Genomic DNA, 25,115 nt, shown 5'->3' with positions numbered 1-25,115 from the left:
AGCTCAAACACGTGTATCCGTCGTATAGTCTACATGCATGAAGTGCTCAGAACTTGAGCTCGTGGAATCGGTCACTCTTCGAAAGGCCCCACGACGACTTCAGGTATCGGCCCAGGTTGTCGACCTTCTTGATAGCTTCCAGAACGGGACCGTCAACAGTCTGCGACTCGTCAGAACATGACGTCTTGCTTCATAGCCCGGGACACTGACCTTTTGCTCTGACTTCTTGTCCTCAGGCAGAGTCTTACTCGACTTCTCTCCCTCGCCAAAGAATTCGCCCTCTTTGGAGTTCTTTGCTGCCTTGGCCTTGGCAAAGTAAGAGTCGTTGACGGAGGAGGGGATAGAGATGGATGAAATGTCGACTTTGGTGGATGTCGCAATGACATAAGCCTGGTTGACCCTTCTAAGAGGAACACCGTTGAGCCTGACCGAGGGTCAGCTGAATGTTGCCTGGGTTTTATAGGCCGGGTACATACTTGAATGGACCAGTAACAAGCAAAAGACCGCTGTCCAGTTGCTTCAAGCAGACCACTCGCTTTCCACTGAATCGACCAGAAAGGAGAATGAGAACAGTTCCAGGAGTAATACTGGGTCGGAGAGCAGTCTTGCTGGTAGCCTTTCGGGAAACTCGGGCTTGTTTGACATCCTCCGCAGGGTAGTATTTTGAAGCTTTCCTGGTTGGGACCGATCGCTTCTGTCCGTTGCCCTTGCCTCCAACCGTCTTCTCAGTGAATTCAGGAGTCTCTGTCTTGGCAGCGACAGCAGCGGTCTTCTTGCCTAGAATGAAAACAATGAGCACGAGGTGGGCGCACACGAAGGACGTTTGACTGACCCTTGTGAAGACCTCGCTTCGCGGCGACCTGGGATCGCGAGAGTCTCCCAACGTGAGGAGAAATTGGCTTAGATCTAGCCATCTTTGAACACAATCAGCCTTGATATCGCCGGTAGATAGGGTCAATAGACTCACCTTGATGTACAAGAGAGTGTCGGGTGTAGACCTTCAATCAACTCTGCTCGCCTAGAATTCAATTAACCTCAAAACGAGAAGCTGAGCGGACGGAGCTCTGATGTCGGCGTTTTCCGGCATTTCGATCCCGTGGCACCCAGGAATTTTGCTAAACGCCGATGGCCACGATACATGAGCATTTTAGTACAACATTGCAAATTCTATTATTATTGTCCCGTGTTTTACAAGAAGTATTCTATAGCCTGCAAACCATATGTCAGCCATGCCCCGGTCAATGCGATATCAAATGTAAACTCACCTTAGCTGGCTGCTGTTGATTCGGTCCATCGCGCTGGCAGGGATGTGAGCTATGAACATTCCAGGAGCGAGTTAGAACGACTCACTTCGTTCTCTGGAGCAGCCTCGAACACATTGAAGTATCTCTTGCCCCCAGGGGAGACTTCTAGTATACTAGCCATATTACCGCACCTGTTTATCTCAAGTCAGAGGCAGTTGTCTTCTCGACGTTGCATCTTTCTTACCTGTAGCAATAATTTGGCGCGCTCCACACAGTGCTCAATTGGTCGTCGTACAGGATCGAGTATCCTTCCATACACAGCTGATGAGCCCGCAGGACGTGGTTCATGCCGTTCAAATTTAAAAACTTCTTAACAATCGAAGCGCCAAAGGTGTAACCGGCTCCTCTGACCAAAAGTTAGCCAATCAGCAGCACGGTGGAGATGTGCCAGCTTACCTTGGGCTGATAGCGAAATCCTCCTTCTCTGGATCGGGATCCGACCAGACGAGGTCCGCCATCGGACCTTCATGAGGAATTTCACGGAACCGATCGATGATCTTGACTTGATCGATATGATGTATTGATGGGCTCAGCCCGCCGTGCACACAGAAGATTGCGTCGTCGACAACAACGCTGAGTGTGAGATAGTCGAACATGTCCGTAAACGCTTGCCAGACTGCAGGCGATCCGTATTTGCGGGTGCACTCAAGATAGAAGCCATAAGTCTGAACAAGGTGATCAGCCTCAGGTCCGCATTCAAAGGTGTAGCGAGGACATCAGACATCCGTTCTCTTCGACTGCCGGCTCGCACAGGGTTCCATCGCTTAGCAGGGTACCTCAAATGCGAAGCCATGCAGTCATTGCCTCATCGGCGATCCGCCTCACAAGCCTCTTTTGAATATTCGCATCATATTGCCTCTACCGAGGGGACAAAGCAACCATCCCACTCACCTGAGTGACTGCTCTGGACTCGTGATTGCCTCGAATAAGCTGAATCCGTTCAGGGTAGCGCAGCTTTAGACAGGTTAGGAGCGATATCGTCTCCACAGAGTGAAGTCCTCGATCCACATAGTCTCCTGCATGTCACTCGTCAGCTACCTTTTACAAGTGTCTACCAGTAGCAGCAAGACCTGCCTAGGAATAGGTAATTGGTATTGGGAGCTGAGCCGCCAATTCTGAAGATCTCGACCAGATCATGAAATTGTCCATGAATATCTCCCACTACCGTGACAGGAGATGCAATGTGAATGACGTTGCTCTCCCTCATTAGGACCTCTTTCGTCTTCTCGCATATTTCACGTATAAGAGCCTCTCCCAGAAGTTGCTTGTCGCGCACTTTATCGATGCAGGCATCCAAGTCGAAAGGCGCCATTACATGGAACGATGGCCCTCTTAGGAGCCGAGTCACGATTACTAGAGACTATGCAAGACCTTGTCATCCGCTTATGGGCTTGAGACTGATCCTTGAATGCGATTTGATGTGCGGAGAGGGTTTATCGGTAGGGTATGGACAGTGGTAGTAGATCGGAAGACGTGAGGTACAGAAATCTTACGTAACTTTGGCTCGCAACGGCGTACGTCATTGGTTTGTCTGTTCTCCCCGCCCCCCTTCACGCCATTGACCCCCTTCTTTCTTTCTCAACAGCATCTCACTTCATCATCGTCGAGATCACTGGACAACTGCTCTATTCGTAGTGGACGAGCTTCCCAACTCTTGCCGGGCGCGCCAAAACTTTCAGGTCAAGGAGGATCTTGACTTGACGACCGAACAATGTAAGTCGCTCAGGGATTATTACTCTTTGCTCCTGGCACTGACATATTTGAGATAACAGGTTCAGCCATCGTCATAATGGAGATTACGAGGACTACTCTACATCTAGGACCTCCAACGTCAACCACACACCCACTCGTCCGGTTGACAAGGAGAAGACAGAAACAGAGCTGACCCAGAACATCAAAAAGGCAACCTCGGCAGAAGAGACCGCACCGAGTGGGAGATCTGGCCATTCACGATGATACTGTACTGACGAATGATTCCCTGAATCCAGAGCAGAAACACGTACGAAGTGAGTGATCCTCTACCTGAAATACATCGCTGATGAGTGATCAGAATGCATTGTCTACACATGGGATTACCATTCCTCCCTCCCCGTTTGGAATGGTCTTCGTACGCAGCCGATCCTGGCGGACGAGGTGCAAACCTTCAAGGCTTTGATCGTCGTCCACAAGTTGCTGCAGGAAGGACATCCAGTGGTGAGCCTCAAGTTCAGAGACCGCACTCTTGCTAAAAGCGTACTTTAGACGCTCAAGGAGGCTCACGCTCAGACCGGATGGGTAGAAACATGCGGCCGAACAGTTGGCGATGCCGGGAAAGGATACGGCTCCCTGATCAAAGCATACACATCCTTCATCCTTTCCAAGCTACGCTTCCACCGACATCATCCAGAGTTCAATGGACTTTTCGAATACGAAGAGTATATCAGTCTGAAAAACATTGATGATCCGAACGAAGGGTGCGTGGTTGTTATCAGTCACCGGGCTGAATACAATCTATATCTCAGCTACGAAACCATTACGGACCTCATGACTCTGCAAGACCAGATTGACTCTTTCCAAAAGCTCATCTTTGCTGCCTTCAGAGGCTCGGCAAACAACGAATGCCGTATCTCAGCTCTTGTCCCCCTGGTGAAGGAGAGTTTCGGCATCTACAAGTTTATCACCAGCATGTTGCGAGCGATGCATCGACGTGAGTCTCATGATGCGGTGCGTTGACTAATCAGCCAGGAACTGATGCCGAGGATGCCATGTCACCCCTGCGGGAGCGCTATAACGCCCAGCATTTCAACCTTCGGAGGTTTTACTATGAGTGCTCAAATCTCAAATATCTCACTGGTCTCATCAATGTTCCGAAATTAGGACAGGTAAGCGTTTGTCCCCTGCGACACGGAAAGGAGCTGAAGCTTGGACAGGAGCCACCCAATTTGATTGACAGCGGGGAAGCACCGGAGATTCCCGAGCGACCACAGGTCGAGGCCAAGCCAAACATCCCCCGATCGGAATCTCCCGCCGCTACCCAAGGCGAGATCGAGGAGCAGCGTCGTATGCTCGAGGAATACGAGCGGAAGCAGGCAGCACTCGTTGCGCAAAGAGAGAAAGAGCAGCAACGACAGCAGGATGAGAAGCGAAGGCAGGAGGCCGAGTACGCTGAACAGCAGAGATTACAGCAGGAGAGGGAGCGGCAGGCACAGGAGCAACTGCTGAGGGAGCAAATGAATCAGCAGTGGAACCAACAGCAGAATGGCGAGGTGGCTCAACTACAGCAGGACATGCTTGCCATGCGGGGCCAATATGAAAGGGATCAGATGCTTTTGGAACAGTACGATCGACGTGTCAAGTCTTTGGAGAGTGAGCTCGGTCTAATAGGCGCCAACGTCGGAGCACAGATGTCAGCCAAGGACGATCTTATCAAGCAGCTTCAGCAGCAAATCGAGGTCTGGAAGAACAAGTATGAAGCCTTGGCCAAATTATACTCCCAACTTCGAGGCGAGCACTTGGATCTGCTGAATCGCAGTAAGGGCTTCCAGCTCAAGGCAAACTCAGCCCAGGAGGCCATAGACAAGATGGAGCGCATGGAACGCGATGTCAAGGCGAAGAATCTGGAGCTTGCGGACATGATCCGGGAAAGAGACAGGGCGAGATACGATGTCGACCGCATGAAATCCGTGAGTGCCATACTAGCCTGTGATATCGGGCTGACCCATCTCGCAGAGCCACAAGGAAGAAATCGATCGTATCAAGCGCGACCTCAACTTTGCTCATGAGCGTGCTGAGGATGCTTCACGTAACAAGAGCTCGGAGGTATCCGGTATCATGTCTAAATACAATCGTCAGCTCACTGAACTTGAAGACTCTCTGCGGGTGAGCACGACGATGATTTCCGCAATACCTCTTCGACGTCCACTGATTTTGACGTGTAGTCCAAGCAAGTTCACATTGACGATCTCCTCGCCAAGATCGATGCCAAAGACGCCGAACTGGCAAGAATGGTAGAGGAAAAGGAACAGGAGTTACTCATAATGCAGGAAGGCATGGATTCGACGCTGAAAGAGCTCAGCGACTTGAAGATTGTCAGTACCTGTTCAAGCTGTTGCTGACCTGCAGAGTCAAGGCGACACAAGTCAAGCATTCGACGCCCAGGTTGACACATTAATCCTCGATCACCGCAAAGAGCTCAACGCGATCATCGATTCCATACTCCAAGCATGCGTTCAGAAGGTCGACGACGCGATGTATGAGCTGGAGGCCCCTATGCAGACAGGAAATACGACCGCCACGCCTGAGTACACCCTTTCGATGATTGAAAAAGCCATGACCAACGCTACTGAGTTTGCATCGACCTTCAACCTCTTCCTGGGAAGGAAAAAGGGCGGCGGTCACGTAGATGTCATCAAAGCCGCCAACGAATTTGCCCAATCTCTCTCGGAAACTTTGCTGAGCTCGAAGGGGATCACCCGTCTGGCCAACAGCGACGACGCTTCGGAGAAGCTGGTGCGAATCGCAAAAGTAACGGGGGAGACTGGTCAGCGCTTCTTCCTCAACCTGCAGTCCTTCCGACTGTTGGCCGGCGGCAAGACGGAGGACGTCGCCTTGCGCTTAAATGCAGAAGCCCGTGGCGCACTGACGAAGCTTGCCGAAGTTGTGGAAAGTCTTGTTCCCAAGTCCAAATCCAATCTCACGGCCGCCAACGGGGACATTGGGGATCTCGTCAATCAGGAAATGCAGAATGCCGCTAGGGCTATCGAGGCTGCTACTCAGAGACTACAGACACTGATGGCGAGACCAAAGGGGCCGAAGTACAATGCTCTCGAAGTCAACGTGCACGACGCCATACTAGAGGCCACAATGGTCATCACGAATGCTATTGGACGGCTCATTCAGGCTGCGACAGAGAGTCAGGAGGAGATTGTCCGCGAAGGCAAGGGTTCGAGCACGACACAGCAATTTTACAAGCGCAACAACCGTTGGACGGAAGGCCTCATTTCCGCGGCAAAAGCCGTCGCCTACGCTACCGGGTTGCTCATCGAAAGCGCGGACGGGGTCATTTCTGGGACTCATTCGCTGGAGCAGCTCATTGTGGCCTCCAATGAGGTGTCTGCAGCGACAGCGCAACTGGTGGCAGCATCGCGAGTAAAAGCTTCTCTTATGTCGAACACTCAGCAGAGGCTCGAAATCGCATCGAAAGCGGTCACTGACGCTTGCAAAGCCTTGGTCAAACAGGTCAAGACCATCACCTCGCAACAAGTGGATGATGATCACGTAGACTACAAATCAATGCCCTCACACGAGTTCAAGGTGCGGGAAATGGAACAGCAGGTGGAGATCTTGAAATTGGAGAAGGAGCTTGGGGCAGCAAGGAGACGACTGGGAGAAATGCGCAGGGCAGGTTATCATCAGGACGCAGACTAAGATCGAATCTGAGTGTGACATAATTGCAAACGTCTGTAGTTCTGGTACAACTGGTGATGGGGTCATGTCGAAATGCCAAGGAGATTCCGCACCTGTTCCCGTACCCTTCGATCGAACTCAAGGCGATTGTCGCGGAACAGTTTGCAGCACTATTCCTTTGGTGAGCATGGTCGGCGCGTTGAGGACTGCTATTCACCTCGACATCTGCGCCGCTCTCGACATTAGGCTCTGCCAGCATGCTCAAAACACTGAGAAGGACACTCCTGACTCCCTGAACCGGTGACCACCTTTCAGAAGCGCTTTCGTAGCGAAGAGGATCGTCCCCAGGAGGATGCAGGATGCTGATGCAGACCTCTCCGTTTCTATACACTTTTCCGTCAGAAGGGGCGGGATGGTGCAGCTTACCATTTGGATGCAATATAGGTGGATCAAAAGTCATCTTGAAGGGATTAAGCGGGTAGTCAGGAGGCTTCACCGAATGATCAGTACCCATGATACAAGGACCCGGATTGTAAAAGATCTCACGAATACGAGTCTGGCGGCGAAGATACCACCTTCCTGCCAGTGAGTCCAGAAATCGAAGGCCAGGACTCACGTATGGTGTGCCCTCAGGTCCCTGAATGAGAGCCTCCCATTCGAGCATATTGTCCTCAGAGATGGGACCGGCTGTAATCGAGTCCTGCAACGGGTCTGCTGTGAGATCGCGGTATTCCTTCATCAGACTGCGGCACATCAGACAAATCTGCACCATGTTTATTTCATGCCCATACCGTCTAGTTGCTGTCGACGAAGCCGCCCTGGAATTTGATGCGAACATGGTTTGGACCCAGTCGAAGAATTGAGAAGCACTTGCTTCTACGTGAATAAGACAATGGAAACGTCCTGAAATTGATTACGCTATCTGAATTTTGCTCATTAAGTCATTTGTGCATGCTGAAGTCTCTCCATTCATTACAAGCCACCCTAGCCTCGACTGGGAGACAATCTCTCTACAGGTATAATCCAGCAGGCTAGAGTACATCATTAGTTCTATCCGGTAGACCCAGAAATGCTCTTACCGTGTTCTCGTCTTTGCGGTACAACACTTTTTCCCTCGCCGAGTTGAAATCCTGATGAAGAAGTTCGAACGCATGCCTGGCGTCGGTGCGAGAAGGGCTCACCTGTTTAGTCACGCGCATGCGGCGTTCCCGCAATGCCAGTAGGCCTGCCTCGGCTACGTTCGACAAGTCAATTGTCATTGCTCACATAGGCGCAGAACTCACTGCAGACAGCTTTGATGTCGGCACCAGAAAGATCGTCCTTCGTCATAACGAGCTCTTCGAGATCCACGTCCTCGGCCAGGGACATTCGAGACGTGTGCAGTTTGAAGATATGCCTCTTCGTCTTTGTGTCGGGTAAAGGGAATTCTAACAGGTGTTAATGGCAGGCCGGGAACATCTGTGTGACTCACCGATTTTGCGGTCGATCCGGCCGGGTCGAATTAGAGCTGGGTCAAGTGATTCGATCTGTACGATGTCAGCGCTGCAGGTCGTAGATCTTGTGACGAAGGAGCGTACACGATTGGTCGCCATGATGACTTTTACATCCCCTCTCGTATCGAATCCATCCAACTGGTTGAGAAGCTCAAGCATGGTTCTTTGGATTTCTCGCTGGCCGCTCGAAGAAGAGTCGTATCTTTTCGTTCCGACGGCGTCAATTTCGTCAATGAAGACGATGGAGGGTGCATTCTCCTCAGCCACTCGGAAAAGTTCTCGTACCAGCTTGGGACCATCACCGAGGTACTTTTGAATGAGCTCAGACCCAACAATACGCAGAAAAGTTGCCGAAGTCTGATTGGCCACAGCCTTCGCCAAGAGAGTCTTGCCTGTTCCTGGAACTCCGTATAGAATGACGCCCTTGGGTGGTCGAATTCCCATTTCCTCATAGAGCTCCGGATGAGTGAGAGGTAGCTCGACAGATTCCTTGATCTCTTGTATTTGCGTCTCCAAACCACCGATATCTGCATAGCTCTCTGTTGGAGCTTTGTCCAGCTTCATCACCGAGACCATAGGATCGGTGTCGTCTGCCAGTACGCCGACGATCGAGTGGGTCTTGTGGTGCACCAGCACTGAACAACCAGGTTCCAGCATGTCCTTGTCCACGAATGACATGATTCCGACATAGTATTCCGATCCGTTACTGATGGAAACGATTGCGTGATCGTCATCGATGATCTCCTCCAGTGATCCTACCCCCATTGGCGAGCCTTTGAGATCGTCGACTTTGGATCGGTCGGCGGCAGTTCGATCTTCACCGGCAGTCGAGGCCTGGTTTGACACGAATTCCTCTTCCATTAGGAGATAGTCTTTGATACGCTCCATTTTGAGCATTTTCAATTTGCATCGTGTAGTCGGAAAGACGGGAGGGAGTTTCGAGGAGGCGTCTGGACCTCGGCGCTTTTTCTTGCCTACACGGGTGGGCACAGGAGGCTCCCATTTGGGCGCATCAGGCTGGAGATGGATGTTAGCAAGCAGAAAAAGAGGATATGCCCACTTTCTTGTTATCTTTGCTCTCCCTGTCGCCAGCTCCACGCCTTGGACCAGCACCGCTTGATGGCCCTTGACCCTACGCAAAGATTTATAGTCAGCATACGTCAATCATATTGGCCGCTATCTAGACATACCATATTGCCGTGTGTGAGTAAGGTTAGGATGACGGCGAACTCGATTGAATCAACGAGATGACTGGCAGTACGCGCGTGTGGTGACCGTGGGAGAGCAACTCACGTGTGCCGAGCGATCTTTTGTTGTTGCCACCAAATATAATTCATCTTTGCTATTATACTCGTCTTCTGAGCTCGAGCATTGGGATGCCACACAGCTTGCACCATGTTCGTCCTCAAGTCTCGTGAGTTTCAAGGCATGTGAAGCTTGGGAGAAGCTGATCAGCTCAGTCCTGGGAAAGATGTGGGGTGAGCCGAATCATTCCGCTTGATACGCGACTTCTCTCATTGGTTGCAGGAAACCCTGCGAATCCTGAACTTATCCAAATACCTGCGGGACAGCTTTATCTGGTGCGACCAAATAGTATCAAGGGGTCCAGGGAGTGCATGTGAGCCGGTGTCTGAGGGACCTGGCTGATATGCGACAGCTTCCCAGATGCAGTGGCTACCATTAGACGCACCGGCGTCGACTTCCAATATCAGCTCGTTGTGACCCGCGCCTATGACGAAGGGGAGGAGCAGCTTCTAGAGGAGGATGCTGAGAGTAGGTTCGCGCTTATTGACCTTTGAGTTCTTGCGCCTGACGACCATCAGCGGATGACGAGCGGGTGTTCCTCCTGGATGAATCCTTGGGATTCCGCTTCGGATCGCTGGAGGGACACTCCACATGCTCCTGGAGCGATCTTAGCGGTGACGAGGGAGATTTGTGGGAGTTTGTCAGCGCTCAGGTGAGCTCAAGGATAGAGACTTGCTGACGAGAAGACTGTGCCGAAGCCAACAAACAGCTTGTTTGAAATGACACTTCTGAATTGCATATACGAGAGGGTGGGTCTCCTTCGGAACTACTGCGGCTCAATCCGGCACAGAAGCACAATCAGTCACACGAGAATGCGTCTGAAGAAGACCTTGCTGCGCTGAAGTTTCAATCGGAATCTGCAAATCTGGCTGCAACAGACAGTCCTGCTGTCAACGAGGATACATTCAAGGACGTCCCAGTGCTCGCCACAACCTCTGCCGAGCTATACATGTTCGATACTGTCAGTGACATGTTCGTCATCCAGGAGAAGGAAGTTGTGATAGAGATCGCTCTGAATGGACCATTCGAGAGTGAGTTCACTCCTGGTTACATACGCTCAATTGGACAGCCTGGGTTGTCGTCCGTAACAATTCGACGCCCTTCATCACACTCCCAATCGACGACGATATGAATGCTCGATTCGACATGGTAAGCCTGTGCAAGGCCTGTAACGTCTGATGCCTAGGATAATCGAGCCTTCATGTTCACCTTCCGCGCGACTGAGGATCTTCCGGCGATGACGTGGTGTCTTCGATTCGACCTCGACTCTTTCCCGACTTGGAAAGAACAGTTCACGATCTACATGTGGGAAGCTAAGAACCGGTCAACGTATTCGAAAATAAAACCCGACGAGCAGAGATACATCCAGGAAGCCTACGAGGATGTGGAAATGGGTGAAGCGGATGATGACATCAACGGAGAAGCAGAGGAAGACGATCAATCTGACGGGGACACTTCCGTGGCCGCTTTGACGGACAGTGAAGACGATGACCCTTCATTGCGTGGTCTCGCTCAGGGTTCAAAAAACCAGCACTTGACCGTCGGCTACAAAGACGATTTATCGTATGTAACAAGGGGCGACATGATCGGTGTCTTCGCGCAGAAGGACAATCGAATGCGATTCAAGACTACAATAGATCGCGTTAGAGATCTGCAGGGCAACACTCTGACACCGAAAAAGGCAAGCGGCACCGCCATACGACGCTGATCTCAGGTCATGCTGCACAATCAAGATACGGAAATGCTCTTGCTGGATGCTGACCACCAACATTCCGTCATGAGAATGGATCTGGAGTACGGCAAAATCGTTGATGAGTGGAAAGTGTCCGATGACGTGCCCGTGTCGAACATCATACCGGAGTAAGCGATGGCTTCCTCCGCGTCGAAGCTGATATCTGCAGGTCAAAATATGCTCAAATGGATCCGCAACAAACCTTTATCGGACACTGTGAGTGGGCACTTCCGATGGCGCTGAGACCATGCGAAAGCGCACAATGGGATCTTCCGAATCGACCCCAGAGTCTCTGGTAATAAATTGGTACAAAGCCAATTCAAGCAATATGCCACGAAGAACGACTTCTCCACGGCGGCAACGACAGACTCCGGTAAATTGGTCGTGGCCAGCAACAAGGGTGATATCAGGCTTTTCGATCAGATTGGGAAGAACGCAAAGGTCGGTTCAATGCAGGAGTCAATAGCTCATCGCCAGACCGCGCTGCCTCCTCTCGGCGATCCAATAATCGGAGTCGATGTCACTGCTGACGGTCGTTGGCTCGTGGCGACCTGCAAAACATACCTGTTGCTCATTGACCTCTTGATCGGTGATGGTCGTTACAAGGGATCTCTTGGTTTCGACAGGAGCTTCCCTGCTGACAGCAAGCCTGTACCGAAACGCTTGGGCTTGAAGCCTGAGCATGCCGCTTACATGAAGGACGCTGTTTCGTTCACACCGGCTAGGTAAGTTACCTCATCCAGCTTAGAATAACAGAAAGGTTCAACACTGGGTTGAACGAATCTGAGAAGACAATTGTCACGTCTACCGGGAATTATGTGATAACATGTGAGGCGATTTCGTGGGACGTAGGCAGAAGACTTATGTGCCTCCAGGGAATTTCCGTCGCGTGAGACAGGGACGTACGGATGACTACCAGATAAAAGTAGGTCGCCCTGGCGCATCGCTCGCTTACCCAAAGCAATACGACTCGAGAGTGGTGGCCGATGATTTCAAGTACGGAGCGGACAAAGAGATTGTGGTCGCACTTGAGCATGATGTCACGATGACTAGCAAACGCGACCTTGCCAAGGTGAGCATACTTTACGCGGACCGGCACCGGGCTGAGGTCGGTACAGCCAAATCGTGCCTCACTCGCCCCTAGGATAACGTTGGATCCCGCGCTCTCCAGGAATCGGATCACCAAATCCTCCTTATCGAAATCTGTAATCAGGGAGGCTTTTTGATGCCGAATAGGGTGTGGCTCAATGTTCACGTCCGTATGACATTTTCCAATCCCCCTGCCGTTGCGCAGGCAGCCAGGATTGATCGGACATGTATTTACTGTACAGTAAGATCGTGAATCTGCCTCCGAAGTGGCAGTCTATGAACGAGCGTCTGGGTCAAAAATACGCCTTTTGCCGGATTTCCAGGCCCGGGTAGGCGGTTCTGGCTAAAGAAACACGACCTTAACAGAGACGCGACCCTGACCTGGAACGGGGGTCCTGCCTTGCACTCGACATCCTCTTTGAATCGTTGCCAAACGCGAGTTATTACCATATTTCACCCCACATCGGCCCCCGAAGGATCAGTCAGGCAATAGTTGCGCGGTCGCGCAATCCTGATGGTGATGAAGTTATACATTGGAGCCTTTTATTTCAGGATCGACTACTCTCAGCCACATTTCGTTTGCCCGAGGGCTGTGCTTAAAGATCGTGACACTTGCAGTGAAGAAATGGGAATTGGACCGCCAGGGGTAGATGAAGGAAAATGTACAGCAGCACATCAGATAGTGGACCTGTTCAACCATGACCAAGTCGCAGAATGTGGCATGACCAATATGTTACGATACGCTCATCATACGTATCCCACTCATCCTTGATGTGTGATACACACAAAGATACACACACACACACACACACACACACACACACACACACACACACACACACACACACACACACACACACACACACACACACACACACACACACAGCCTTTTATATATTTGCTATGCTTGCCCAGCGCGCACTTGCACGCAGATCCAAACGCTCCCCAATATTTCTGAAGTAGGAAAAGAAGATCTTTGTGCAACTTACACGCAGATCCCAGATAGATTTTTCCCAGTGTGCAACTTACATGCAGATCCCAGATAGATCTTTTCCCACCGTTCAACTTGCACGCAGATCTTATAGTGTCTACATAGTGGGTTCATAGGACCTCAAGAACTATGGAGGTGGTCTGTAGTCTTTCTTTTCTCCTCAGAAAACGACTCTCAGCTTTGTTACAATTGTCAGAACGCCACAAGGTCATAACTCCGAAGTACCGATATCTCGCCTTAACTTCAATGGCTTGTCAAGATATTTGCCGGGGTTTGCCTTCACTTTCCTATCTAATCAAAAAGCTCGGCAAGAAAAGCAGAGTGGATCACCGAAAGACAGGATCTTGGCATGAGTATTGATTGACAGGTGAAGGATCGGCGAAGGATATATATAGCAGCCGCAGATGGCCTTAGATAGACCAGCGATACAAGATTGAAGTTCAATACTACTAGATCTTGCATCCCATTGCCGCATTTGCCTCCAGTCGCCTTAGCTCACCTACAGTTGCCTTTGATAGCCTTGAGTTCGCCAAACTACGCCTCAACTACGTTTTGCAGCCAACCTCTCTCTGGTCCTTCAACACTAGCCTCAGTCTTACTTTTATTTGCGTATCCTTGCCAAACATTGTCAACCCTTGCCCTTTATTGCCTCATCTCGCCAACACCCGTCAAGATTAATCCTATTCTGCATTCCTCAGCCAACGAAATCTGACAACAATCCCTTTCAACTTCTTCACCACTTCACCTCATCAACCTCATTGCATCTCAATCACTATCACTCCCAAATATTCTTGCAATCGTACTTTGCACCCAGCTGCAAGACCCAGCCATCCGTACACCGAAGCTATCCCTTTCTATTAAGGTGCGCTTATTACAAACGGCACTTACCCCTCTTCTCTTTGGTAAGCCCCGCCCGTAACACAATACTTGGCGGAGCTTTCACTCGACAAGGCGTATTTAGAGATATTACTCCAGTGCTCAAGGAAGCGACAACGCACTAAGTAAGGGATTATTAGCGGACACTTCGTGAAGAATCTCCCCGAATACAGTGGTCTCAATTCGTGGCTTTGTAGACCAGCCCAGGGAACGATATTTTCATTATTCTCACTTTCGACTCACAGACGTGCGCCACCTTCCGCTCACGGTCACAATGCTTGCCGCTTGCACTTCAATACTCGATGTCGAAATTGCGCCTTAACCACATAAAAGCGTTCCGATAATTGTTACGGATGACACTCTCTGGGACGTCAATGACACTCAAAAGAAAGTTGCTCAGAGGTCAATCCTGAATTTAGGAGAAGGACAAGCGTGACGAGAGTTGAGGGACTATAGAGGGGTATGGCCGCGGCCGAGCTACAAAAGGAGAGCTGTCTTAGTGAGGGCCTCACCAAGAGTTTGTCGGGCAGAAACGCAACGTACAACTGCTCGAGTCGTGAAGAAATCCTGTGTCTGACTTCTTGTCATGATACTGCACAATCCATGGTCGAGCGGAGATGGCGGGCATGACCGAGGGTCAATGACCAAGGGTGGCTGGACAAGAATGCTCCGGTTACTTGACAGGATTTAATATATGTCAGATTTCGTTGGCTGAGGAATGAGGAATAGGATAATTCTTGACGAAGGCAGGCGAGACGAGGCTAGAGTTGCTGATATTGGGCGAGAAGACTCGAAAAAAGGTAGGACAAAGGCTAGTGTCAAAGGACCAGAGAGAGGTTGGCTGCGAAAGGTAATCGAGGCGTAGTTTGGCGAACTCAAGGCTATCAAAGGCAACTGGAGGCGAGCTAAGGCGACTGAAGGCAAAGGGCGGCAATGGGATGCAAGATCTAGTAGTATTGAACTTCAATCTTGGATCGCTGGTCTATCTAAGGCTATCTGCGGCTGCTATATATATCCTTCGCCGATCCTTCACCTTGTTGAATTTGAGCGCTGGATGCTCAATATTGACTGAGTTGCATATAGGTCAAATATGCAGAGAATAAAGTAGGATAGAGAAGAGAGGTTGAAGGCTAGGCTAAATAAATTGAGACGCGTCTAGATTACGTAATTTCCGACACTCCCCCTCAAGCTCTCTTTGGGATAAGTCCAATTCCCTTACAGAGTCGTCCGAATGTATCTCTTGGTAAATACTTGGTGAGTAAATCTGCCAAGTTATTTTCAGTTGGTATATGTTGTAGAGATACTGTTCCATCTTCCACTTTCTCCCTGATGAAGTGGTGTCGTAATGCAATGTGTTTGGTCCGATCATGGTGTACTGGATTTTTAGCAAGTGCTACTGTTCCAGCATTGTCATTGTAAATTTGTAGAGGTTTGTTGCCAAGCCCAAGACCAACATTATCAAGGAAGGTTCGGATCCAGATGGCTTGTCTTGAGGCATCGGATGACGCCATGTACTCTGCTTCAGTTGTCAAAAGAGCAACAGTAGGTTGTCTGCGTGATTTCCAGGCAACTGCTCCGCCAAATACTTTGAATAAATAGCCAGTTGTTGAACGGCGTGTTTCCATGTCTCCACCCCAATCTGCATCTGCAAAGGCAATTGACTGAGGTTGATCATTGAAGGTAAGACATAGGTCGACCGTTCCTTTGATGTATCGCAGTAAGTGTTTTGCTGCTGACCAATGGGATTCATTCCATTTGCTGATATAGGCGGATAGGACACTTGCAGCATGTGCAAGGTCAGGACGTGATACTGTTGCGCCATAAAGAACAGAGCCAACCACTTGAGCATATGGATGATGTTTGGCAAGGGCAAACTCCTCGTCGGTTGCTTTGACCGGTTTGAAGTTTGCTGGTAATGGAGTAGATACTGCATTGCAATCCATCATGCCAAAGCGATCCAACATGTCTGTGAAGTAATGTTGTTGACCAAGTTGAAGTACTTTGTTGGCACGGTCACGGTAGATGTTGGATCCAAGGAAGTATGAGACTGGTCCAGAATCTTTGCACTCAAACTCTGAGTTGAGGCGGAGTTTGAAGTCATTGAGAACAGAGCGTTGATCACAAGCAATGAGTTGATCATCCACATGTACAGAGAGCATGAGGAAGTGACCATTCTGACGTCTTGTATAGACACATGGGTCTGCACTTGTTGGTACAAGACCTTGAGATTGAAGCCATTTGTCAAGTCGTTTGTTGAAGCATCTTGGAGATTGTTTCAAACCATAGAGAGATTTCCTAAGTAAAAGGACCTTGTTTGCGGCAATGTTGCTACCTTCTGGTGGATTGAGGTAAATGGTTTCCTCCAAGTCCCCATTGAGGAAAGCAGCAGTGATATCCACTTGGTCGCATTCCAGGTTCAAATGGTTGACAACAGATAGGAAAATGCGGTTTGAAGCCTTGTGTGCAACTGAGGCGTATAATTCGTTGAAGTCTAATCCTTCAACTTGACTGAAGCCTTTTGCTACCCATCTGGCTTTGTAAGTTGATGGCAGACCAGTTTGACCATCAATCTTGCGGGTGAACACCCAGCGTGCACCAATCACACGCATGTTTGGTTGACGGTTCACAACAGTCCAAACATTGTACTTGTCCATTTTTGCAAGTTCATCATTGATGGCAGATTGCCATTGCTCCCCCTCGCTTGAATTCCTAGCTTGTTGATATGAGTTGGGGATACTTAAAGAGTTGGTAGCGGTGGCCAGATGTCCATACAATAGTATTTCATCATCAGAATCACCATCTTGTGTAATTGGTGCGTCTAGAATGATGTTCCTCCTAGGGCGATCATTGTTTTGCAAATTTTGCAAATCTAAATTAGACATTTGGTCGTCATCCAGTGGGTCGATTGACTCCATATTTGTATCAGAGGTAGATGATGGTGTCCCTGTGCGGGGCGCACCATCAGGTTGAACCACTTTGTTGCTAGTTGTTGAGAATTTCACTAAACCATCTCGATTTTGCAAACTGGACAAGTTGTGACTATTTTGCAAATTTTGCAAATTTTGCAAAAGAGTGTTTTGATGCTTTGTGAACACCACATCGCGTGTATGGTGGATTTTTGATTGCTCCAAGTCCCATACACGGTAATTGGTTGTACCTTCAACATATCCAACCAGTAGACCTTCTTTATAGCGAGTTTGCAGCTTACTGGTTGTACGGTGATCTCTGAAGTATGCTTTGCAGCCAAATGGTTGTAAATGATTGTAACTTGCTGATTTCCCCCTCCAGAGCTCTTCAGGTATATTGCCATCTTTAGAGGGTGATCTATTGCGGCTGTAAACAATGTAGTTTGCAGCTTCTGCCCAGAAAGATGGAGGTAAACCAGTTTGTGAGAGAAGTGTTCTCACTCCGCCGAGTATTGTGAGATGTACTCTTTCTACACGTCCATTTTGTGCATGTGCAGCAGGTGGAACTCTGATGTGATCAATTCCATGTTGCAACATGAATGCTGACCATCGGTTGAAGGTGAATTCACCACCATTGTCTGATCTAATCACTTTGACCTTGTGATTGATTTGACGTTCTACTTTTGCAATGTAAGTTGTAATTGCAGTGAATGCTTCTGACTTTTGCTTGAGGAAGGTGATGTGCACTTTGTGGGTGTAATCATCATAGCACGTAAGGAAGTATTTGCAACCGCCAATAGAGGAAACTGGTGCTGGACCCCAAATGTCTGTGTGGATGACTGCCAATGGTGTTTGAGCTCTGATATCATTTGCAGGTGATGGTAACCGTGTTCCCTTGCCTAGTATGCAATCCTTGCATTCAAAATCGTGTATGTCCTTCTCTGAAACTTGAGATAGGCCAGCTATCTTCTCTCTTCTTGCCAAACTCATCAAACTCCTCACATTCAAATGGCCCAATCGTTGGTGCCAGTCTGCAAGTGGAGATGATGGAGTATCAGCGATGGCTGAGAGAGAATGGGCGAGATTGCTGACCTTGATGACATATAGACCACTTTGCATTTGAGCAGTGATGACTTGTTTGTCAAACTTGTCATAAAGTGTTGCGGGATTTTTGTTGATCTTCCAATGGCCATTGCTAGTTGCAGAGACCGAAATGAGGTTGTTTGGAAGACCAGGAATGTAGAAGACATCGTGGAGTACCATGTCACCGAGTTTCAATGTTCCTTTGACACTGGAAGTCAAGATATTGCCGTTTCCAAATTTGATCTTCTTTGGAGGTGTAAATGAAATTTGATTTTGAATGAGAGATTTGTGTGTCACCATGTGATCTGTTGCTCCTGAATTCACATAGAATAGCAAGTCGGTATGGCCGTTGATGATGTGTGAAGAGATGAAAGCGCTCCCATCACTATCTGCAGAGTTATCCTCTAAATTGACTTTTGCAAAATTTTGCAAATTTGCAAGATTAGCAATTGCAGTGTTTGATTCTACTGCTACATTTGCGCTTCCAGATTGTTTCTGTCGCTGCAGAGTTTTGCAGTTGGCTGTAGAGTGACCATTGACTTTGTGGAAGTCACAGTAGAGGTTGGCATCATAGGGATACTTTGTTCCATTGTTGTTGTTATTTCGCTTTTGTGTATTGTGGAATTGCTTCTTAGAGAATCCGGTGTTGGAAAAAAGTGCATTTCCAGTTCCACTGTCTGTTTGCCTTCGGGCCCATTCTGCATGGATCGCAGCCGCAGTTTCTGCGCTAGAGAGTGGAGATCGCAGCCATAGGGTCTGTCTGAGTGTTGCAAATGACTCAGGAAGTGCCATGGTCATGGCATAGGCCAACATTTCGTCTGAGAGTGCCATTCCTCCTGCAATGATCTGAGCATGACTAGAGCGGATTTTGGCCATTTGGGGTTTTGGATCTTCACCCTCATTGACTTTGATGGTCCACATATCCTGCAGAAGCGCCGCTTTTCGAGATTCAGACATTGCAGAGTACTGAGACACCAATTCTGTGTACAGGAGTTTTGGATTTGGGTCCAAGACGTTCCTGGCCTCTGTAGACAGCGAGGATCGAATCACCATTGATAGAGATTGAATGATCATGGCAAATGCCTTGCCCCATCGATGAAAATCCTTCTTTTGGGCTGCTGAGCCACTAGTGGGAGGTGCAGATGGTCGATCCTCTTGAATACAGTCAATGAGTCCTTTTCCAAGAAGTGCAGCAGTGAGAGAAAGCTGCCAATCCGAAAAATTGTCACTTCCTTTGAGAATAACTGTCTTGAAATGAGAGGTATCCGTCTCAGAGTCGGACATGATGAAGTGGCCAATGTCTTTGGTTATCTGCACCAGATAAACAGCTCAAATCACGATGACAAGGGAGGGAAAAACGCAAGTTTTGACTTAGCTGAAAGCGAGACAGGTTTGTCTACTGCTCCTAAGGGAACTACAGTGACCTGCCACAGGGTTGGACCTGATTCTTCCACCGCTTAGCCAGTTGAAATGTCGGTTGGGCTTGCTTGAAAGCAGTACCTGAGGCAAGGGCACTACTCCTTGCGACAGGCTTTTGGTGTCTTTGCTGAGTGCGGAAAATGAGAGCAACAAATGTCGCGATTGCGAGAGCTACAGCGATGGTAGCGGGGGAGTGAAGATATGGGAGTGTAGAGGAGAGGGAATGAAGTCCAATGATGTGAAGAACGTCCAAATTGATGGAGATTTGGCCGAGTTGTGCACCAGAAGAGAGTTAAAGTGATTTGAAAATACGAGGTTGTAGAGGGCAATGTGAGTGACCTGGTGAACTAGGGAATGTCTAGATCGAGTGAGAATTGGCCGAGTTATACCCCAGATACACTTGTGAAGAGGTGAAGGTGTAATTCGAGTTTTGCAAAAAGAAAATAGTAATTGCAATAACTTGACGATCACCGAGAGTTGGGCGTAGCTGGAGGTACGAGGTTGAAAAGGCCAACGAATGCTCGTGAATGATACCACTTAGAGCGTTGGATGCTCAGTGGTCGCCGAGATATATGGATCTAAAAATTTGGGTTGAAGGGCGAAGTTTCAGAGCTTGATAACTCTGTTCACAGGCCGGATGGGGGGCTGTGATTTGAGGAGGCTGTTAGGCGTATGCAAGGCTCATAACCTGTTGAATTTGAGCGCTGGATGCTCAATATTGACTGAGTTGCATATAGGTCAAATATGCAGAGAATAAAGTAGGATAGAGAAGAGAGGTTGAAGGCTAGGCTAAATAAATTGAGACGCGTCTAGATTACGTAATTTCCGACATATACATACACATGACATTCCTAAAATCCCTGTAAGCTGGTAGTCTATTCTCTTTCTTTTCTCTTCAGAGAGGAATTCTCGACTTTGTTGCATATCGTTCACCACTACAATTCCTGACTTCTCTTGCCGCCTCAACTCGCACCCAGTCGCAAAGCCCAGCCAACTGTACGTTCAGATAACCCTCTCTGACAGAAGTGGCGATTACAACAAACGGTACTTATCCTTCTTGACGCTCCGCCCTGTCGGAATTGATCACGTGACCTGAACGCGACTAGCAAACAACCTCTCTTCTCTTCTATCCCTTTTTTTACACTTCATTCTACCTCTATGCAACTCGGTCAATATTGAGCATCCACCGCTCAAACTCGACACGCCCCTGATAGGGTAAAGGCATGAGTCAGGATTACCCAAACAGCAGAAGCAAAATCGTCACTTACGACAGCTGCTTCTGGCATAGCGGCCAGGGAAAGGAGTCATGGGAATCTTGTCTAGCGTGTTCAGAGCAGCATCGCACAGTATGAATTCCTAGTCGCGGAGGAACGTGTAGCGTAGAAGATACCTTTGGAGGGGTAATAATTGAAACTTGTTGAGTTTGAGCGTTGGATACTCAAAGATGACCGAGATGCATGTAGAAGGATAGAAGGACAATAAATGAGAGTAGTGAAAAGATGAATTGATGGCGAGCGAGAAAGCGGAAGCGAATACTCGTATTTCCGACAAATCTTCACATGGCTGAACCATGTATCTGTTAAGTCTGGGCTCTGAATGCTCAATATCAACCAAGTTGTACGCAGAGAAAACTCAATGTAAGTCCTGGAAAGATGACATAATGCCGTTCTAGAGGCCTTTGCACAGACCTCACAGCCCACCCTACAGTAGCTTTACGCGGACGGTGTGGTAATTATGCAATCTCACCGTTTTGCAAAATTTGCAAATTCAAATTTACGACGGACTCTCCTGTGTTCTGCCAACGAGCGGAGCTCAGCGCCTAGAACAAGGATGAGATATACAATTACACATCCGCCCTTCGTCAGAAGGGAATGCTATTTTGTGTGCGGCTGGATGAGCATTGCGGCGGGGTGCAGTGACACGAAGACATTCCGATGTCATAAGATGTGGACTTTGACAACGGCAGCAAAACGAGCCGAAAGTGGTAAAGGTCGATACTGTACAGATACTGAGATCCCTGGTCTGAGGAGGAAAAAAGATTACAATGACTTTGCTTTCTTTAGGTCCGAAGAGGATAGATACGCAACTGTATAGGTGTCCCACGTAAGTGTTTGACTATGGCTCTGAGTTGTGATCAGGGCCGCTGGATATACGTGTAATGTAATCATTCATAAGAGGATTTTTATAAATGGCCTTCTTGTCACGGGCGGGGCTTACCCAATAGAAGAGGGGTAAATTCCGTTTGTAATAAGCGCACCTTCTACTAGAAAGGGCAGCTTTGGTGTACGGACGGCTGGGTCTTGCAGCTGGGTGCAAAGTCCAGTTGCAAGAGTAGTTGAGTGGTAGTGATTGAGATATGATGAGATGAAGTGGTGAAGAAGTCCGGGGGATTGTAACAAAGCTGAGTTTGCTGAGAATTGTTCTCTGAGGAGAAAAGAAGACTACAGACCACCTCCATAGTTTCTGGAAGGTCCTATGGACCCACTGTGTAGACACTACAAGATCTGCACGTAAGTTGCATGCTGGGAATGATCTATCTGGGATCTGCGTGTAGATTGCACAAAGATCTTCTTTTCCTACTTCAGGGATATTGGGGACCGTCTGGATCGGCATGCAAGTTGCACGCTGGGCAAGTACAGCAAATATAGAAAAGGCTGTGTGTGTGTGGATCTTTGTCTGTATCACACATTAAGGATGAGTTGGTGTTAGGATACGTATGAGCGTGTCGTAACACCTCTGCTCTGGAAGATGGTGTTATTGTCACCGAAGACGCTGCTGGGACTTGAGTCTCAGCCAAAATCCTTACACTGCGGTCAATATCCAGACTGACAAAAGGTGCAAGCCTGACTGGAGCAGAAACTAGAGGCAAGATATATATTTGACTTGTTGAGAGTGCGCATGTTTTCGGAGATTGCGCCCATATGTTTCATTGGTGAACACAAAAGGAGAACATGATGAAATCGTCTGCCTTGTATGATTTCCGGATGATCGGATGTGCATACATCTGCACATCGGGAATGCGATCAGACAAGGTCCAGGCAAGAAGTGTGAGGTCCGATTGGCTGTCTGTCACGCGTCTCACTGTTACGATACGCTCAGGCGCATTATAGCTCATGCTTCACGCGTGAATTACACAAAGATCCACGCACACAGTCTTTTTCCATGTTCATGCAACTTGCATGCAGATCCCAGATAAATTTTTCCGAGCGTGTAGCTGACACGCAGATCTTACAGTGTCTACATAGAGAGTACATAGTGTCGGAATTGATCATCTCACCTGAGCGCGTCTAGCAAATAACCTCTCTTCTCTTCTCTCTATCCCTTCTTATATTCCGTTGTATCTCTATGCAACTCGGTGACATTGGGTCGTGTCTAAAAGTGTAGTATAATCGCATCACCATCACCTGCATTATAATCGCATCATCATCTCGCATCACCTGTCCATGCGTCGTCATCACATGTCCTTCTCATAGTGTCCAATGAGCCCCCGCTGCTGGCCTTGCCGGAATGTGTAGTCAGTCGTGTATCCACCGAGTTCTGGCTCCTACGACTCTGTTATAAGCCCCCGACGCCAGGCTTGCCCTGACCTCCTCGACATTTTGAATGCAGTATTTGCCTTAGCAGCATGGCTCCAGTCCGCAGGTTGGTCGATTCCCCAAAGTCGTGCAGTTCATCTGGACAAGCCATGAAATCCACCCGCTTGTTGCCAGTATTTTCGTCCTTAGTGACCCATTTGGAGCTTATAATCAGCGATGATCATGCAGGCAACTTTCTCACAAGGTGTCCCCAGCTCTGTACCATCGGTTCGCCGTCCCGTTCTTGGCTTGAGCTTCGTAAATGGGATCGATCGTCGTGTCATCCTGCTCCACTTGCAGCTTCTGTGCACATCCCTTGACGTGACAGACATACTGCAGGTCAGATCGGACACGCTCTAACTACTCACGCCGCAATCACTCCACATGGCCTCTTTCGACGCTTGCCTCCTCTGCTTCTTTGTCATGATTGGTCCAAGTGGTGCAGGTGGCTTGTGGTACCCCACGATGCTCGCCACAAGCGCTGCACTGGCTAATGCCGAGACGGTCATGAACAGCCAATAATGAATGTGATAAGCCACATTGGGGCTGTGGTAAGCCTCATTGTTGTCGAAGCTGAGAATGGCCAACTTGTCGACCATATCGTAGCTCAGTGCTGCCATAGCGACCGAAAGGACCCCTGGTCGAGTCGACAAGACTGACATGGACAAGATAGTGAGCAGATGGTCGATGTAGGTGGCCATGCGAGGATGTATGGCTCCTGCAAGTTTCTCAGCGCTCGCGACGGCTCGAAAGATGAGGGGGATGGTGTCGAGGAAGAACTGAGTGGAGTATCTAGGCAAGTCGAAGTCAGCTTCTTTCTCAAACGTTCTCTCTCGCCACTTGCCTCGACCTTGGGCCCGTCTCTACCCTGTCCCTCAGCCTATCCATCATCCTCCTGACCCTCGGCAGCACCTGCGAGAACCCCTCTTTTGTGAAAGGCTCCATGACATCCTCCAAAGCCTCCAGCACCTCTGGCAGCATGACATCGAGGTCATGATCGGCATAGATCCTTGGGGGTGGTGGAGGTGCATTACCTTCGGGGTTCCTCAAGACCTCGGACCTGAGTCTTGCATTCTTTTGCCCGTCAACAGGGAGGGAGGCGAGGTAAAAGGACACGTCGGCAGGGACGGTGTGGTCGACTTTGGGAAGGGTAGAGGTCGAAGGTGGTGGGAAGAGCTCGACTGGGAGCTTCTTCACGATCTCTCGCACAATCCTGTCTCCACAAATGAAGAGCCAGGAGGTTTTGTTGGCTCGATGGAGGTGGTGGTGGAGCGACATCTTGTACGTTCTGGAGCAGGGTGAGATGGAGCTCGGTAAGAAGGAGCTCGGACAGAGCTCGTCACTCACGTCAATCGCCCGATATCCTCGCTGTTCAGTCCACACATCACATCCGTCCCATCCACTAATATCTTGACGATATCCCTGCAGACGTCCTGATCGCCGCTCTCATCAAGCTCTAGAAATCGCCCCCATGAAGATCCTGCACAAAGCCAGAGAACTGATACCCCTGCCTCATCACATCGTGATCCTCACTCTTGAACGCCACAAACTTGACCTTCTGGGACATGAGGTTGAGACTGATCAAGTTGTGCTCAAAGGGATTGGTCGCAATGGTGCAATTGGTCGCAATGGTGCAATTGGTCGCAATGGTGCAATTGGTCGCAATGGTGCAATTGGTCGCAATGGTGCAATTGGACGACGATGCGGCAAGAGGAATGGGGATAGATTGAATGGATGGACATGGGAGTTTCTCGACAAGCTCAGCTCAGCTCAAGCCCGTCCCACTACTCACATAGTCCCTGTATAGCTTTCTGAACGCCGTCCACTCCGACTTCATCTGCTCTACGACCTCCGTGACATCTGCAAGCTGATCCGTCCATCCCTTTGACTTTGCAAACGTCATCCACCACTGCACCAAGCCCATCCCTTCTACCAGCAATTTGCCGAGCTTCATGCA

General features: G+C 49.2%; 7 protein-coding genes across 7 annotated transcripts; 2 read left to right on the top strand and 5 right to left on the bottom strand.

Annotated features, from left to right (window-relative positions):
* Window positions 1-46: 46 nt before the first annotated feature.
* Window positions 47-914, bottom strand: BD324DRAFT_578031 (structural constituent of ribosome; the record flags this gene model as incomplete). The annotated part of the gene is made up of 4 exons (XM_022013295.1): window positions 47-160; window positions 211-424; window positions 477-777; window positions 833-914. 4 exons carry the CDS (start codon window positions 912-914, stop codon window positions 47-49), a joined length of 711 nt encoding a protein of 236 aa, XP_021872393.1.
* A 206-nt stretch (window positions 915-1,120) lies between these two features.
* BD324DRAFT_620976 (Metallo-dependent phosphatase-like protein) lies at window positions 1,121-2,737 on the bottom strand. The gene is made up of 7 exons (XM_022015347.1): window positions 2,379-2,737; window positions 2,196-2,320; window positions 1,701-1,969; window positions 1,489-1,650; window positions 1,351-1,435; window positions 1,266-1,298; window positions 1,121-1,209 (listed from the first exon to the last, which is right to left on the bottom strand). Exons 1-7 carry the CDS (start codon window positions 2,614-2,616, stop codon window positions 1,189-1,191), a joined length of 933 nt encoding a protein of 310 aa, XP_021872392.1. The 5' UTR covers window positions 2,617-2,737; the 3' UTR covers window positions 1,121-1,188.
* A 130-nt stretch (window positions 2,738-2,867) lies between these two features.
* BD324DRAFT_620974 (ANTH domain-domain-containing protein) lies at window positions 2,868-6,796 on the top strand. The gene is made up of 11 exons (XM_022015346.1): window positions 2,868-3,017; window positions 3,077-3,234; window positions 3,293-3,310; window positions 3,355-3,497; window positions 3,546-3,757; window positions 3,806-3,990; window positions 4,029-4,165; window positions 4,214-4,966; window positions 5,013-5,162; window positions 5,222-5,371; window positions 5,406-6,796. Coding segments are annotated over exons 1-11 (3,213 nt in total). The 5' UTR covers window positions 2,868-3,015; the 3' UTR covers window positions 6,711-6,796.
* BD324DRAFT_599308 (ubiquitin conjugating enzyme) lies at window positions 6,773-7,564 on the bottom strand (the record flags this gene model as incomplete). Its single annotated transcript, XM_022013903.1, has 5 exons — window positions 7,306-7,564; window positions 7,236-7,268; window positions 7,116-7,179; window positions 6,907-7,079; window positions 6,773-6,859 (listed from the first exon to the last, which is right to left on the bottom strand). Exons 1-5 carry the CDS (start codon window positions 7,525-7,527, stop codon window positions 6,773-6,775), a joined length of 579 nt encoding a protein of 192 aa, XP_021872390.1. The 5' UTR covers window positions 7,528-7,564.
* A 55-nt stretch (window positions 7,565-7,619) lies between these two features.
* BD324DRAFT_588850 (P-loop containing nucleoside triphosphate hydrolase protein) lies at window positions 7,620-9,390 on the bottom strand. Its single transcript, XM_022013772.1, has 8 exons — window positions 9,373-9,390; window positions 9,243-9,314; window positions 8,267-9,199; window positions 8,161-8,215; window positions 7,973-8,116; window positions 7,871-7,923; window positions 7,769-7,819; window positions 7,620-7,720 (listed from the first exon to the last, which is right to left on the bottom strand). The coding sequence occupies exons 1-8, from the start codon at window positions 9,373-9,375 to the stop codon at window positions 7,700-7,702; spliced, it is 1,332 nt and encodes a 443-aa protein (XP_021872389.1). The 5' UTR covers window positions 9,376-9,390; the 3' UTR covers window positions 7,620-7,699.
* Window positions 9,391-9,456: 66 nt separating this feature from the next.
* On the top strand, window positions 9,457-12,117 carry BD324DRAFT_620967 (cytoplasm protein; the record flags this gene model as incomplete). The annotated part of the gene is made up of 13 exons (XM_022015345.1): window positions 9,457-9,660; window positions 9,710-9,800; window positions 9,840-9,955; window positions 10,006-10,139; window positions 10,174-10,236; window positions 10,278-10,518; window positions 10,557-10,636; window positions 10,674-11,168; window positions 11,202-11,347; window positions 11,389-11,435; window positions 11,476-11,660; window positions 11,697-12,047; window positions 12,095-12,117. Coding segments are annotated over exons 1-12 (1,853 nt in total), but the record flags the coding sequence as incomplete, so codon positions are not given.
* A 10,624-nt stretch (window positions 12,118-22,741) lies between these two features.
* BD324DRAFT_620952 (hypothetical protein) lies at window positions 22,742-24,782 on the bottom strand. Its single transcript, XM_022015344.1, has 6 exons — window positions 24,506-24,782; window positions 24,003-24,446; window positions 23,527-23,950; window positions 23,361-23,491; window positions 23,132-23,322; window positions 22,742-23,081 (listed from the first exon to the last, which is right to left on the bottom strand). The coding sequence occupies exons 1-5, from the start codon at window positions 24,541-24,543 to the stop codon at window positions 23,139-23,141; spliced, it is 1,221 nt and encodes a 406-aa protein (XP_021872387.1). The 5' UTR covers window positions 24,544-24,782; the 3' UTR covers window positions 22,742-23,081; window positions 23,132-23,138.
* Window positions 24,783-25,115: the final 333 nt, after the last annotated feature.

This window comes from Kockovaella imperatae (genome assembly GCF_002102565.1).
Source record: "Kockovaella imperatae strain NRRL Y-17943 chromosome Unknown BD324scaffold_4, whole genome shotgun sequence".
Classification (NCBI taxonomy): Eukaryota; Fungi; Basidiomycota; class Tremellomycetes; order Tremellales; family Cuniculitremaceae; genus Kockovaella; species Kockovaella imperatae.
The sequence above is the reverse complement of the archived record's forward strand: the minus strand, read 5'-3'. Positions and strand labels throughout refer to the sequence as shown.

Bases quoted from the DNA above. Each gene is read 5' to 3' on its own strand.
- BD324DRAFT_620974 (XM_022015346.1), top strand. The intron at 4,166-4,213 runs GTAAGCGTTTGT...AAGCTTGGACAG, and splicing joins ATGTTCCGAAATTAGGACAG to GAGCCACCCAATTTGATTGA. The intron at 5,372-5,405 runs GTCAGTACCTGT...GCTGACCTGCAG, and splicing joins AGCTCAGCGACTTGAAGATT to AGTCAAGGCGACACAAGTCA.
- BD324DRAFT_620976 (XM_022015347.1), bottom strand. From the start codon at position 2,616: ATGGCGCCTTTCGACTTGGATGCCTGCATCGATAAAGTGCGCGACAAG. The intron at 1,970-2,195 runs GTGAGTGGGATG...CACCTTGTTCAG, and splicing joins AGTCCAGAGCAGTCACTCAG to ACTTATGGCTTCTATCTTGA. The intron at 1,210-1,265 runs GTGAGTTTACAT...TATGGTTTGCAG, and splicing joins ATCAACAGCAGCCAGCTAAG to GCTATAGAATACTTCTTGTA.
- BD324DRAFT_620952 (XM_022015344.1), bottom strand. From the start codon at position 24,543: ATGTGTGGACTGAACAGCGAGGATATCGGGCGATTGAC. The intron at 24,447-24,505 runs GTGAGTGACGAG...ACCCTGCTCCAG, and splicing joins GAGGATATCGGGCGATTGAC to AACGTACAAGATGTCGCTCC. The intron at 23,951-24,002 runs GCAAGTGGCGAG...CGACTTGCCTAG, and splicing joins GAGACGGGCCCAAGGTCGAG to ATACTCCACTCAGTTCTTCC.
- BD324DRAFT_588850 (XM_022013772.1), bottom strand. The intron at 9,200-9,242 runs GTGGGCATATCC...ATCCATCTCCAG, and splicing joins AGAGCAAAGATAACAAGAAA to CCTGATGCGCCCAAATGGGA. The intron at 7,820-7,870 runs GTGAGCCCTTCT...CTTCTTCATCAG, and splicing joins GCATGCGCGTGACTAAACAG to GATTTCAACTCGGCGAGGGA.